This window comes from Hordeum vulgare, chromosome 7H (assembly GCF_904849725.1).
Source record: "Hordeum vulgare subsp. vulgare chromosome 7H, MorexV3_pseudomolecules_assembly, whole genome shotgun sequence".
Classification (NCBI taxonomy): Eukaryota; Viridiplantae; Streptophyta; class Magnoliopsida; order Poales; family Poaceae; genus Hordeum; species Hordeum vulgare.
The window spans coordinates 348991876-349008121 of record NC_058524.1 but is presented as its reverse complement, the minus strand read 5'-3'; the positions used below and the strand labels follow the sequence as shown (position 1 = coordinate 349008121).

The 16246-nt window shown below is 43.7% G+C and overlaps 1 protein-coding gene across 2 annotated transcripts in view; it reads right to left on the bottom strand.

Moving 5' to 3' along the window:
- Positions 1 to 3778: 3778 nt before the first annotated feature.
- Positions 3779 to 16246, bottom strand: part of LOC123413526 (diacylglycerol kinase 4-like) — a 70476-nt gene continuing 58008 nt past the window's right edge. The window contains exons 8-11 of one of the 2 annotated variants that reach the window (XM_045106464.1): positions 5497 to 5574; positions 5134 to 5221; positions 4883 to 4999; positions 3779 to 4239 (exon numbers count right to left, since the gene is read on the bottom strand). In XM_045106464.1, the coding sequence (XP_044962399.1) occupies positions 4075 to 4239; positions 4883 to 4999; positions 5134 to 5221; positions 5497 to 5574 (448 nt within the window). In that variant the 3' untranslated portion in view covers positions 3779 to 4074. The remainder of the gene's footprint in view (positions 4240 to 4882; positions 5000 to 5133; positions 5222 to 5496; positions 5575 to 16246) is intronic. The other variant, XM_045106463.1, reaches the window with a different exon arrangement.

Here is a 16246-nt window from a genome sequence, read left to right as displayed (position 1 = left end):
GGAGCTCTGTGGCATTTCTAATATTATATGTGGATGACATATTGCTGATTGGAAACAACGTAGAGTTTTTGGAGAGCATAAAGGATTACTTGAATAAAAGTTTCTCTATGAAGGACCTAGGAGAAGCTGCTTACATTCTAGGCATTAAGATCTATAGGGATAGATCAAAACGCCTGATAGGACTTTCACAAAGCACATACCTTGATAAAGCTTTGAAGAGGTTCAAAATGGAACAGTCCAAGAAAGGGTTCTTGCCAGTTTACAAGGTACGAGATTGAGTAAGACTCAGTGCCCAGCAACTGATGAAGATAGAGAGCATATGCGCTCCGTCCCCTATGCTTCAGCCATAGGTTCTATCATGTATGCAATGCTATGCACTAGACCGGATGTTAGCCTGGCCATAAGTATGGCAGGTACGTTCCAGAGTAATCCAGGAGTGGATCACTGGACAGCGGTCAAGAATATCCTGAAGCACCTGAAAAGGACTAAGGAGATGTTTCTCGTGTATGGAGGTGACAAAGAGCTCGCCGTAAAAGGTTACGTTGATGCAAGCTTTGACACAGATCCGGACGACTCTAAGTCGCAAACCAGATATGTATTTATTCTTAATGGGGGTGCGGTAAGCTGGTGCGGTTCCAAGCAAAGCGTCGTAGCAGATTCTACATGTGAAGCGGAGTACATGGCTGCCTCGGAAGCGGCTAAGGAGGGTGTCTGGATGAAGCAGTTCATGACGGATCTTGGAGTGGTGCCAAGCGCACTGAATCCAATAACCTTGTTCTGTGACAACACGGGTGCCATTGCCTTAGCAAAGGAACCACGGTTTCACAAGAAGTCCAGACACATCAAACTACGCTTCAACCTCATCCGCGACTACGTCGAAGGAGAGGACGTAAATATATGCAAAGTGCACACGGATCTGAATGTAGCAGACCCGCTGACTAAACCTCTTCCACGGCCAAAGCATGATCAACACCAGAACTGTATGGGTGTTAGATTTATTACAATGTAATTCGCATGATGATGTGAGGGCTAGATTATTGACTCTAGTGCAAGTGGGAGACTGTTGGAATTATGCCCTAGAGGCAATAATAAATATAGTTATTATTATAATTCTTGTATCAAGATAATCGTTTATTATCCGTGCTATAATTGTATTGAATGAAGACTCATTTACATGTGTGGATACATAGACAAAACACTGTCCCTAGCAAGCCTCTAGTTGGCTAGCCAGTTGATCAAAGATAGTCAGTGTCTTCTGATTATGAACAAGGTGTTGTTGCTTGATAACTGGATCACGTCATTAGGAGAATCACGTGATGGACTAGACCCAAACTAATAGACGTAGCATGTTGATCGTGTCATTTTGTTGCTACTGTTTTCTGTGTGTCAAGTATTTGTTCCTATGACCATGAGATCATATAACTCACTGACACCGGAGGAATACTTTGTGTGTATCAAACGTCGCAACATAACTGGGTGACTATAAAGATGCTCTACAGGTATCTCCGAAGGTGTTAGTTGAGTTAGTATGGATCAAGACTGAGATTTGTCACTCCGTGTGACGGAGAGGTATCTCGGGGCCCACTCGGTAATACAACATCACACACAAGCCTTGCAAGCAATGTGACTTAGTGTAAGTTGCGGGATCTTGTATTACGGAACGAGTAAAGAGACTTGCTGGTAAACGAGATTGAAATAGGTATGCGGATACTGACGATCGAATCTCGGGCAAGTAACATACCGAAGGACAAAGGGAATGACATACGGGATTATATGAATCCTTGACACTGAGGTTCAAACGGTAAGTTATTTGTAGAATATATAGGATCCAATATGGTCATCCAGGTCCCTCTATTGGATATTGACCGAGGAGTCTCTCGGGTCATGTCTACATAGTTCTCGAACCCGCAGGGTCTGCACACTTAAGGTTCGACGTTGTTTTATGCGTATTTGAGTTATATGGTTGGTTACCGAATGTTGTTCGGAGTCCCGGACGAGATCACAGACGTCACGAGGGTTTCTGGAATGGTCCGGAAACAAAGATTGATATATAGGATGACCTCATTTGATTACCGGAAGGTTTTCGGAGTTACCGGGAATGTACCGGGAATGACGAATGGGTTTCGGGAGTTCACCGGGGGGGCAACCCACCCCAGGGAAGCCCATAGGCCTTGAGGGTGGCGCACCAGCCCTTAGTGGGCTGGCGGGACATTCCAAAAGGGGCCCTATGCGCATTGGAAGAAAAATCATAGAGAAAGAAGAAAAAGGGAGGTGGGAAGGGAAGGAAGGACTCCCACCCACCAAACCAAGTCCAACTCGGTTTGGGGGGGGAGACCTTTCCCCTTGGCTCGGCCGACCCCCTTGGGGCTCCTTGATCCCCAAGGCAAGGCCCCCCCCTCTCCCACCTATATATACGGAGGTTTTAGGGCTGATTTGAGATGACTTTTCCACGGCAGCCTGACCACATACCTCCACGGTTTTTCCTCTAGATCGCGTTTCTGCGGAGCTCGGGCGGAGCCCTGTTGAGACGAGATCATCACCAACCTCCGGAGCGCCGTCACACTGCCGGAGAACTCTTCTACCTCTCCGTCTCTCTTGCTGGATCAAGAAGGCCGAGATCATCGTCGAGCTGTACGTGTGCTGAACGCGGAGGTGTCGTCCGTTCGGTACTAGATCGTGGGACTGATCGCGGGATCGTTCGCGGGGCGGATCGAGGGACGTGAGGACGTTCCACTACATCAACCGCGTTCACTAACGCTTCTGCTGTACGGTCTACAAGGGTACGTAGATCACTCATCCCCTCTCGTAGATGGACATCACCATGATAGGTCTTCGTGCGCGTAGGAAATTTTTTGTTTCCCATGCGACGTTCCCCAAGACAAACATCATCACACAACTACCCATCATCCGACTTTGCTATGAGAGGCCGAATTTATATTCTCCCCGATTTTGTCATGGATTCAAAGACATATCCCTAACAATACGTATTTCCCCCATTTTTTGTCATGGAAATGTACGTACCATGAAAGAAGTTCATTCTGTTTTAGCCAAAATGTCATGGATATGTTTTTTTCTTGTAGTGTGTGCAACACTTACCAATATGACAACTATGCACCTATGAGGTTTCCCATGCCATAGTGACCAAGGTACGACTTTTCCCATAGTAACATTCACAACCATAATAGTGATGTAGTTTAATGGTAGGCTGTAGTAAAATCTAGATTTTTAATGGACTACCTACTCACAATCCACATGATATTATGGATAACATATGAACAACGTGAGTAACTCTTATAGTATCAAATGGTACCGACCTCAAAATATTGAAATATTTTCTCATCTCATATAACTAATGTGTAAACTTGTTTTAACTACAAAAAAGTGAATAAAATGTACCAACATGGGATCTAGTTTCAAAAATATCATCACGACGGGTTAGTGATAAAAGAGAACTATGAATCGCACAATGATCTACAAACGTTTTGAAGTTGTAAAATAATAAGTGCATGAGTATGGCCTAAGATATGACCTCCATCGTAGTAAAATTGGTTATACTCCCTTCATTCCTAAATTTATGTTTTTAAGGATTCCAGTAGAACTACATACGAGGCATAATGAGTGAATATACCGTTCAAAGTAAATCTATATACATCAATATGTAGTTTCTAGTGGAATTTCCAAAAAGACTTATATTTAGGATTAGAGCTAGTATATCACATCACCTAATAGTTTGCATCAAGTTTCCTGCATTCACTTGGGGGGGGAAATTAGTTTTGTCTGAAGCCTCAGTTTTACAACACAATTGTCACTATCACCCTCGAATTACTAAACAATTTACAATAGCAACCTCATTTAGTACGGACCATATTAAGTTCAGAATTCAGATCAAAGAAGTGGCATGTCTACATTCTATCGTTTTTGTACAAATTCTATGTCCACAGCTTCATATATTTTTATGACTTTGCACAAGGATGATCATGATTGAGCTTGTAATTAATAGAGCTTCTAGGATAGAAGCTGAAAACTGCTCTTCGCAGGTCAAGCTAGGCAAGCGCACAAAATCGTTGGTTCTCATTAGCGATCTACACCGCTAATGATCACTGATGGGTAAGGCACTCTCTTGATATCAACGAATGTAGAATATTCACTACTTAGTGGTTGCTTCCATGGCTCCCCATCCATTTGCATGTATGCATCCCTCCATTGGCCACCTTTGATCTCTAACCGGATTGCTGCTGCCTGAAACATTTGGAACAGTTTATAACTTGATGTGGACACTACAATGTTGACATTGACCATGTATGTTTCTTGCTTCAGTTTTATATAACGTTTATTTAATCCTTAATTTCCTTTTTTTTTATTTTCCTCATTTTCTTACAGGGGTAGCACACCAGTGCGATCTCATATTTTTCACTTAATGGACTTGGAATTGAATTGTACTTCAAAGTTAACCATTTTATATTATCTTCTGCTTTGAGGTGAGTCCCAAGGCAGTTCGATGTTTATATTTGTCAAACTTGTTAAAGTTTGACCAAGTCTTCAAATATATACATTGACAAAGTTCATAAGAAAATATTTCAACAACATATTTTTCTTGAGTTAGTCAAACTTCTTTGACTCATGAAAAACCTCAAACTTAAATTAATTTGGACTTGAGAGAATATGAGAAGTCGGTGCTCAAGTTTTATAGTCATGTTCCATGCATTAACCTGTCACCAATACACCTAAAGGTTGTTTTTCCTCAAATGTCCCACTAAGTAATATGCATGCCATAAAACTATATTCTTCTATGGCGATTACAGAAAAGGCAGTAGATAGCCACTACAACAGATGTTTTTCATTTCATATGACTACCCAACCTAATTATTGTGTACAGAATTACCTGTGCTATGTGTTTGGCAGATATAAGTTCAACCATCACAAGGGATGCATGCCACCCTTGCTTCAACCCAAATATTTCAAGAAGTCCATCATCTGACTGGGCTTCGACAAATCCTTTCTAGACATAAAGAAATATATATATATATATATAATCATTATATTATTCTCAATAAATAGATAGTGCTCCATCTTCCTTGGGGGGGTTGTAAACATGACAAACAATAAATAATCACATCAATGTATTCATAGAACCTTTTCCAAGTATTCAGGCTTCAAATTTCCCCATGGGTTCCTTCCACTCGCATAGTTGTGAAGGTTTAACGCAACAATAGCCCTTACGCTGCATCACAACATTTTTTGTTTAGTAATTACATGATGTATATTTGTGTGATATCTAGCTACCCTTGCACTGCATTATTTTGTATGTGTCTATAGTAGTCTCAAATACCCCCACATCAATTAATGACACAATCATGTTTGAAAATAAAAGGATAAGAAGGATTTATGTTATCTTTTGATGTGATGGACCCAATGCTTCCAATAACTACATGCTATGTCAATTTCAAATCTGCAAAGCAGAACTATTCCACCAATACTAGGAAATTGCCAACTTGCCTTGATGGTACAGGGATATGCTCCCACTCAGAACTATCCATCTTCTTTATTGATAAACGGATAATGTTTTTTAGTCCCCTGTTATAACAAAGAACAGACAGAATAAGAGGCTTCCTGCATCAGGTATTTCTCTAGACTATAAATAATTATCTGGACCCCTATTTACTTCCATACTCGAGCTTAGAAAATTTCATAGTTAAGAATGAGTGACATAGACATATCAAGCTCAATAACAATACACAAAATCAAAGAAATGGGAACTGATAAACCTATGATTCTAGGCATCTAAACTCTTCAACTCAATCGATCAGTTATTGCTAGTTTTAGCACGATATCAACGCCTCGACCTTCGGGCTTGCCCTATTCCAAGCCTCCACCTTTAGAAAACTTTGCCTAGTGCTGGTTTTGTTCTAACCGTTGGCTTAGCTATTGTGATGTGGCTGAGATCCATCTACATCCTTGTCAGGTCCCTAAGCATCGATGCGCGGTCTGCACTATGGCCCAGGGGCTTGAGAATGGAACCTGGATTGACAAATTCCTCACTGGCTTTTCAAATTGCGTCCTTTGCCAAGACATGTTCAAATCCGCTCATATCCGGGCGAAAACCTTCTGGAGTAAAAGACTGTACGGTTGTTGCTCTACAATAAATAGTAAATAAGATATGTGACAACTTGATTAAAGAGCCTCTTGTTTACACCCGCTTTTTGCATGATAAATCTGAAAAGATGCAACTTGGAAGACAGTTGTTGACCCCAAAATTCTTCAAGATCAAGTGTTTGCAAGGTCAAGGATGTTAAGTTTGATGCACTAGTCAATGCAACCAAAAGTCTGAACTAATGGAAAGGGCTAGGAATCCACATATAAATTTTAACATCACATAAATTGTGAAAGCCAGGACTTGAACTCAAGACCCTAGGATTTTGTACCATGTTAAGCTTCATGCACTATGCAACGCAACCATAACTCCGAACTGATGGAAAGGGTTAGTCAATCCATGTATACACTTCAACAAATCATATCTTTTATACTCCATTTGAACTGATCTAAAATGTCTTATATTTGTTTAAACAGGTGTCGATGAACTAAAGACCAGGGTGCCTAGTGCCCCAAACTTGTGCACGGGCGCGAAGAGCCCCTGCCGGCAGAGCCCAGTCAAGATGCAACCCCCAAGATTATCAAGGCCTCGGCAAGCCTGCCTTGCTGGGAAGATGTCCAAGGCCGCGCCAAGTTGTTGGGCGTGATGAACTCACCAAGAACAAGACCCCAGCAAGCTCCCTTGCCGGGATGACGACGGAGCTTGCCGGGTCGAAGATTCAAGGCTCCGGCAAGCTCTTTGCCGGGATGAAGGGCCTGGCCACTGGTGGGCAGTCGCCCTTGCCACAGTGCCACTGCCCCCAAGTGCCAGCACATTCCGCATGCGCCAGCGCAGTGTCCAGGTGTCGAAACACCTGGATACATGTCTTCACCAGCACATCGCTGAGAAGGACAAGACGTGCATTAAATGCACCTAACAACGGTAGATAGATAATCACCGCCCTAGGTTTACCATAACTCCTCATGAACCTACCACCAAACACTGTAGGTGACCCCTTTGCCTATAAAAGGAGGCCCTTAGCTCACTTCGAAGAGGTTAGACTCTTTGGACATTGACCCATAAGACGGTCATGAACGGTCACTGTAACAATCGACAACAAAACGCTTAATACAACCACACAAGCAGGACCTAGGATTTTATGCGTAAGCGGCCCGAACCTGGGTAAAAAGGCTTGTCGGGTGCTAATTGTTAGCTCTGCTCTTTACGTCACCTCTCCCCGCCCTACGATCACAAGGGTTTCTCGTTGATTCCCATAGATGTCGACCTCGCACCGCCGACATCTTTGGCGCGCCAGGTAGGGGGTGTGCAGTTTTGCGTGAATCTGAGCAAACTCAGCACCAGATTCTTGGAAGTTTGGGCGCTGCACCGCGGTTCCCCCGGAAACGGGGTACCGCGGCGGACGCTCTATTTTGATACGGCTTCCCAAGGGCTGCATGAGCGCGAGGCAGGGAGGCGGAGGCTCCAAAGGCGGCGCCGTCAGGCCGATCCGTCGCTCGGGGCCATCACGCAGTTGTCGATTGCGTACCTAGGAGCTTCACAGAGGCCTCGATGCATACTACAATGGACGCACCTGTGCGGAGTGATGGATAGTCGTTGAGGATGCGCCAAAGGGTCCCGAAGCACCGGGGTGCACTCTAGCGTAAGTGTTGTGCCCCTGAGAGCGTGGTATCGTCGCCCAAGATGCGCTCGGGGGCTCCGCAAGCATAGCCTAGCAAGATAAAAGTAAAGGGGTTACACCTTGGCCAACCTTTTCTCCAAACGAAGGTCACGGACTGTCGGCAAGAAGTCTTTGCCAGAGAAAAAGTTGTCGGGAGCAGTAATCTCCTTCTTGCCGGGGGGCCCGACGCCCCGGCAAAATATTCAAGCGCCATGCAACCACGGCGTGAGCAGATAAGTTCTAAGTTTAAGATTCAGATTTGAAGTAGATAGATTCTATGTTTTCCCTTTAAAAGTTTCCAATCTTTGTGTGTGGAGTCTGCGCATATTGGGACCTTTCCAATGATCATTGCACCTTGTCTTTGTTTCGAACTCGTTCAAACGACCTGAACGGCCACAAAGCGCCTTCAAACTGTTTTGAACATGATCAATAGAGCAAGCGGCTACGTAGCTCGTGATTTCTTCTCAAGCTGCGCTTGGCGATTTCTATGGTTGCACTAAACGCAGTAAGGGGCCTTGCTGGTAGTTACCGGCAAGCTCCCAGGAAATGCAAAGACGAATCATACAAAGAATGGAATCGGAGAAAGGGAATATAGTCTTTTCATTCATTTGTTTCGGATACTCTCAAATATATTACATGGATGATATGATCTACTCTAACCTAGAACTTTTGTGTTTGGCTAGGAACTACACTTGTTGAAGTGAAGTTCATGAAGACAAGGCGCGGCAAGGCCCGCGGTACATCCATGTTGGCTCCCCCGGGACCAGCGCTATACCGACGGAAGCGGGTTCGGCCTCGTCAAGCCGAGGAAAGGGAGGCATGGGGAAGCTCTAGCCAAGGGAGGCGACGGCTGCGGCGTTTGGGATTGGAGAAGGACTGGGAGCAGTGGGCTAGGACAGCTCGTGTTTCCCCCTCTTATGGAGACGCGGGCCGACCCTTTGCCTACTCAACCAACAATTCTCCACGCTCGCGGCCACCTAGGCCACTGCACGCACGACTCCCCACTCCGCACATTCAAGGCGCGACGTGGAGAAAAGCAACTGCCAGCAGATCCAGCCACGAAAGCCCATGCACCTCTTTGGGCCTGGCCCAAGAACGCTTCGCATGCGTGTGTGGCCCAGGCCCGGGGGCTCATGACGGTGCACTAAAGACCAGGGTCCCTAGTGCCCCAGACATGTGCACGAGCATGAAGAGCCCCTGCCGACAGAGCATGGCAAGACCCAGTCAATGTGCTACCCCCAAGATTATCAAGGCATCGGCAAGCCTGCCTTGTCGAGAAGATGTCCAAGGCCGCGCCCAGTTGGTGGACGTGATGAACTCACCAAGTACAAGACACCCGGCAAGCTCCCTTGATGACGACTGAAGCCCCCGGCAAGCTCCCTTGCCAGGACGAAGACTCAAGGCACCGGCAAGCTCCTTGACGGGATGACGGGCCTGTCCACTGGTGGGCAACCGCCCTTGACACAGGGCCACCATCCCCAAATGCCAGCGCATTCCGCATGCGCCAGCGCAGCGTCCAGGTGTCGAAACACCTGGATACGTGTCTTCACCAGCACACCGCTGACAAGGACAAGATGTGCATTAAATGCACCTGACAGCGGTAGATGGATAAGCACCGCCCTAGGTTCATTGTAACTCCTCATGAACCTACCACCGAACACTATAGGTGACCCCTTTGCCTATAAAAGGAGGCCCTTAGCTCATTTCGAAGAGGTTAAACTCTTTGGACATTGACCCATAAGACGGTCATCAATGGTCACTGTAACAATCGACAACAAAACGCTTAATACAAAAAGACAAGTAGGACGTAGTGTTTTATGCGTAAGCGGCCCGAACCTGGGTAAAAAGGCTTGCTTGGTGCTGATTGTTAGTTGTGCTCTTTACGTCACCTCTCCCCGCCCTACGATCACAAGGGTTTCACGTTGATTCCCATAGGTGTCGACCTCGCACCGCCGACAACAGGGAGTAGCTTTTAGTGATCCAATATCACATTGACTCCATAGGCATGTTGATACTATCGATAGCCAGGACTTGAACTCAAGGCCTTGAACTTTGGTACCATGTTAAGATTCATGCACTAGCCAACACAACCAGAAGTGTGAACTAATGGAAAGAGTTAGGCAATCCATGTATTCACTTCAATAAAGGACATCTATTATACTCCATGTGTACTGATCTAAAACGTCTTATATTTTTTTACACAGGAGTAGCTTTTAGTGATCCAAGATGACATTGACTCCATAGGTATGTTGATACTACCGAAAGGGGATCACGTTTGTGTGGTGATACTTTTTCTTGGTAAGTTCTTGGAGATCAAACTCCAGAACCAGTGAAACACCTCAACTACTTACCTAATATATCTCACAATTTCACATTGTTCGGAGCCACAAAGTCATATCCAATCGAAGCCTCCAACTCCTTCCACAAAGATAACCATTGTAACCAAGTGCCCTCTAGAGCCTCCAACACATTGTTGTTTTCAACCTTTAACTGCTGGGAGGACCTATGGACCCCGCTTGGTCGGATATTCCTAACGATATCTAGAAGTGAGTGCGCCAGTACGAGTGTTGATTGGAGCCTCCTGGTGAATTCAGGTCAAACCTTCTGAGCTATTCAAAAGAAACCAATTCGTAGTTCACTCGGTTCGTCTAAGTTGATCATTCACTGGGTCAGCCCCTATATACCACCACCAACCTTGCCATACCAATCCACCTCATTGGTCTTGTACTGAGTTCAAAGGGCATTCCTCAAACATTCATGACATACCTTTGATATCTTCTCCCCTCAGGTGATTTCTAGTCTATCATTCAAACACTTGACCTCTCCAAATCTGAAGATCCGTCCTACGAGAGTTTAAGTGTGGAGGATATTATCTTTTTCAATCACAAACAAATGTATTCATCACCAAGACACCTTATCTTGTTACTTTGGAGGGTGTATTTGCAAGGACAGAACCAAGAATTTAATATGGGGGGCAAGCTCCACACATAAGCTCTTGCTGCAGTTTAGGACTAGTCGAGCCAAAATAAAATAAAATCATAGCATGCTAAGAAGGCCAGATTCGAACTTGTGTTTTCGCATGTATAATTAAAGACTAGCAAATTTTTGTGTTTGACGTGACAAATTTGGTTCCAAACTAGTTTTATTATGTAACAAAGGATTAATACATCAATGTATTGCAAACTGACTCCAATCCAACTTACATGTCGACCAAATAATTCAATTAGACAAAAAATTTAGAGATTTGATTAACTCGATGTTAATTACAGGAATGGGCGTACCATAGACAGAACTTCGTGCATAGTCAGCTCCTTGGTCGCTCATGGCGGTGGTGATATTTCCCCTTACTCTTTTTATGATGGTTGGTGGCAGGAATCAATTTGTGATTCAAGACAAACCATGCACTGATGCAGGCATAATGGATATTAATTAGTCTACTCCTGATCTTGACGTAGAGCCTAAAGAAAATTTCCTCAAGCGGCAGTAGACGGAGGCTCGCACGATGTAGGGAGAACGCATGATGCGTTTAGCAGCAATAAAATCGCGTTGAACGCAATAGCCGGGAAGGGAGCATCTACATGTGTGGCAGCATGGTTGTGCGGACTAATTCTATTTGGACCCTTTCTGGGGGGTGGGTTGCTTCTTTTCTTCTCTTTTGGTTCATTATCTGTTGTAGATTGGTTGGGCCCTGCGCCCTGGGAGTGCCTCACACACGGGGTGGCCTCACTTGATAGAGAGGGGGACAAAACACGTCGACTTAAACGACTAACCACACATATACCTAATACCTACCAGGGACAATGGAATCGTCATAGGGGTCTCGCCCTCTCTCGCCCCCCCCCCTACATTCGTCCCTATGTGTATGCCTCCTAGATCATCTAGGTGTGCTTGTAATCCTTCAAGGTGCCGACGATCCAACAAGTTTGTGAGGCCTTGGAGATCACTTGCCTCGTGAAGATCTATCCCAACTGAGGCTTGACCTTCTGGCTTGGTAAAACCACCTAAGGAATGAATGGATTCAAGTAAGAGAAGAGAGTTGTCACCGTAGAGGTCCTTATTCTCATGGCTAAAATTTCGATAGTTGGAAGAATAATAGGCGGACGCATTTTTTTGGTCATAATGTCGTCGTTTTGGCTGATATTTTTGTTGGCATACAAGGTGGATTCTTTCAAGATGCTCAAAAGAAACTAGAAAGAGCTCAAACATGTCGAAGAATTGAAGTTGATCCCATGCAATTCTAAACCATGTGATATATTATTGAACTCCTTGTGTCCGGAAGAATTCAACAAGATTAGCTCCTTGGGGAACCCACGGAAATATGGGATACCCTTGTGGAAATTCACGAAGGCACGACATCGTGAAAGAGTCAAAAGTTGATGTCCATGGTTAGCTTTGGTAGAGTTATATTTATTATGGCATTTGGCCTTTTGCATTGTGGCCTTTGGCCTCCCTCCGTACATGTATATATGATGTCTTTAGCCTCCTCATAATACAAGTTGCATATTTCCCTAACAACCTTGACTAGTTTCGCACGAAATAGGGATAAGGTGTGACCTAGATGTTCTCATGACTCTACTTATTGCCAATGAAATTGCTAGACTTGGAAGTGAATAGATGAATGATAGATTCAATATCAAGAAGTTGTTAAGATCTTTACATGGAAAGCATGACACCGGTTACACTAGCTTGCAAATGAGGCCTAACTAGAAAGATCTTGACCCAATCGAGGTCATTGGAAGGATTATGTCTCATGAGAGGAGTATTAAGGGTAAGAAAGATCTTCATTCCTAATATTCAACTCACAAGAGTAGTGGAGCTTGTAAAGCCACTAATGATGCTCCCAAGAACCCAAGTGGGGGCAAAACCATAGAGGTCTCCAATGTAGAACTTGGTCTCATGGTTCGTAACTTCAACAAAATGTATTCTAAGAACAAGTTCAAGAGCAAGTATTGCAAATAGTCAAGATCAAGATACTAAGGCCCCATTCGGAACTCCTATGGCTTCCCCAAATCCTCGATTCCATCTTCTCATAGGCAGTGCTAGCTTCTCTCACGGCGCTAGGTGTGTTCCTCCACAAAAAATGCTTCTTTGAATCGTGGAAGTGAAGATGACCCACATGTGGTAGGCTTAAGGCCAAAATCTTCAAAAAAGGTAGAAGCCCATGGCGTGGTTTGGCTGGGAGAACATGGGGCGAGGTATCATTTGACCTGTCTTTCTAATTGAGCAAACTGATATTAACTTGGCAGTGGCAATCCTAAGGTAATTTTGTCAAACTCCTACTTCGTTGTTTCTCAGAGCTGCCCTTTTGTTGCTCCGTGATTTTACACTCGAGATGGCTTGTCTCCGTGGAGCTGGATTCCTTAAGCTGCAGTGTTCTGGCTGGCTCCTCGCGTGTAGACCGAGAAGCACGGAGACGAAGAGGATCCAAATGTGGCCTAAGATTTAATATCAAGCCAAGGAGAAAAATATTTATAGAGTTCTAGTCAATCCAGTCACTTCATTGCCAATTGTTCCCAACCCAATAAATAGAAGAATCTCAAAGAAGGGATAAAATAGAAAAGGGCAACAAGGATGATCGGATAGAAACAAGATAACACAGAGACAAGTATGCTGATAGCAAAGGAAAGTGCCCCCAGAGATACTCGAAGAGTGGATCACATAGCAATGCTACAGCAAATCTGAGGCCAACTCAACACAAGCTACTACAACTACTCTTGAAGTGACGATGAAGGTGTCACCAGAACTATACTCGTATCCACCAAGCCTAAGTCTTTATTTGGCTCACCAAATGAAGGAAGTTGATCATATACTTCGAGGCCAATGGCCTTAAGGTTACTCAACCCGATTCCGATTATTTCAATAGCAACGAAGATAACTTGATTTTTTATGATGAGGAGGATAGACCGAGTTATGGCGCACATGCTAACATGTGAGAGGAGAAAGAAAAGTTGCTTATCAATTCGATGAGAAAAAATTGAAAGCTTGACTAATGAGCTTGGAAAACCAAAGTTAAAGCATCGAACTCACATCGATAATCATAGAGAGATTTTGAATGAATGTGAGATGCTTAGCTCAAGATGCTTAATTTAAAGCAAAATCATGAATGCATGAAGGCCCACAATGCAGAGGCATGCCGAGGATTTGAACAGTGTGTATTCAAAGATTAAATGATAATATTATTCTTACAACCTCAAGTTTTAGAGTACTAATTTTTGTAAGTAATGTTCAGTGGTACAAATTCATAATTCACAAATATTCTTGCATTGCAAATTAGAATCGCAAAATGCAAATAATATTAATGTATTAGACTACTTAATAACTTCAAAAATATATCGAATTCTCTCGTTTAAACAATACATGAATCATTGCAAAGCGCAGACAAAGCTGAAATTTCAATATGCTGAAATTGGAAGCCAACTGAGATAACATAACTTACTTACTATTGTTATTGTGTGTACGTGTGTGGGATGTGAACACTGCCTAGCAAGCGGAATGTGGTCCACCGTTGACGAAAATTGACGGTTGCCTCTATCTTAGGTAAGCAATTCATGATGCATGCCCCCATACCGGATGTGAGACGTTGTCACCATCTACAGGCCCATGGGCATTACCGTAGCAGATCATACCATTGTGCGCACGTGCCCTAGCTGGCTGCAACGTTGCACGATGTCTTGTGGGAGGACTTGGGGAGGCAACGCGCCCGCTCGTTTAATTCATCGAGTTCAGTATGGTGCAATCAGGCACACTATAACTATTTTTAAATGGACTGGGAACGTAATAGCAGTTATTACCTTATTGGGTTATTGGGCTATGTCGGGTGGGAGGGGAGGGAATCAGGACACCAGAACATGGGCCGAAGGCTTGGTAGCCTCTCATATTCTCTCAGTTTCCTTTTTTCTACACATGTACGTCTTGCTATATATAGAGGAATCAGTTTTCAAACTAATTAATGAAGTATAAAATGAAAAGCAAAATATTTGAAAGGTGGCAATTATTTGTAAGCACAAAATGCATTAGCGGGCAAGGTGCCGAGGCAACTAGGTGTCCCATTATGTATGTGTGTTTGTGTGTGTGTGTGTGTATCTGTGTGTGTGTGTGTGTGTGTTTGTGTTTATGCACGTGTGTAACTCAATACACTCCTTGTGGTTCAAACTATGCATCTCCATCATTATCCATTGTGGTTGTGATTGCACCTATTGCTACACCATCTCATGTCACATCCTCAAATGTGCATGTTTCCATTGATTGTCCTAACTCTCCTCTTAGCCAACTTACAATTGAGCAAGAATATGCTTTACTAAAGTGAATCTTGGAAAATATTTTTTTAAAAGCATCCCAGAAGGAAGATGTTCAATGGGATATGGAGTAAGAAAGGGAAAAATTGCCAAAATGAAGGTGTTAGATTTGTATGACGATACAATTCCAATGAAACCCATTAGGAACTAGAGCAATACCCAGAGACATATTTCATTTCTCAAAAGGTAGTTGGTTACGAGCTATGTATATTTTAACAACAGGGGTGACTTGGTTATGGTGTTTATTTTAGGAATTTGGTGTTTCGGTTACAACACTCCCATTTTCTCATACTATGCATGTGCTATTTATTAAAGTGTATATGTGGATTGCTTGGACCTTTCCACCGGTTTGGACTTTTGTTTGCATTGGCTAGTTCATGAAGCTTAACATGGTATCAGAGCCTAAGGTCTTGAGTTCACGTTCTGGATTTCGCAATTTATCTAAAAATTGTTGTTGTCCCCCTATGTGTCCATGTACAGGCATCTTGAGCCAGACCTATGAGTCTATTTACGTGTTTACATCCTGCATCACACATCAGAGGGTGTGTTGTGTATATCTGGATTGCCTAGCCCTTCCATCAGTTCAGATTTTTGCGTGTGTTGGCTAGTGCATGAAGCTTAGCACTATTAGTATTGTGTGTGACCCTATGAAGCATTAGATCACCAATCATATTAGTGTTGATGCTTCTTTCGTGTGCTTAGGTGGAGTGTCAAGTTGTTGCTCTTCAGTATGTGCCTTCTGAGTTACGGTTGGCAGATTTCTTGATGAACGCCCACACTAGAGCGCAACATGCATTTTATCTCTCCAAACTCAGTGTTGTGGATCCATGCTGAGTTTGAGAGGGGTGTTAAAGTTATTTTATGTTTCTATGTAGCCTGTATAGTTTCCTTGTAGTATAAGGGACTTTCTCCATATTTACAACATGTGCAATACATACATACTAGTCCTTCACACCTAGAAAATACAAGTTGCATATTTCTTAGCAGTCGTCAACAAGCTTGTAACAGGCTCGGGATGAGCCTCTCTCGGCTCGTATCCACCCCTAAGTTGTAACCAAGTGTCATCGGAGCCTCTAGCACATTTAGAGTGGAAGCCACCAAACCTTTTGTGCAAGACTCTGACTATAGGTCAAAACCTTTGAACTCCCCTTGGTCAGATATTTTGAACGGTATCCGAAAGTGAGTCTCATAGTGAAAATGTTG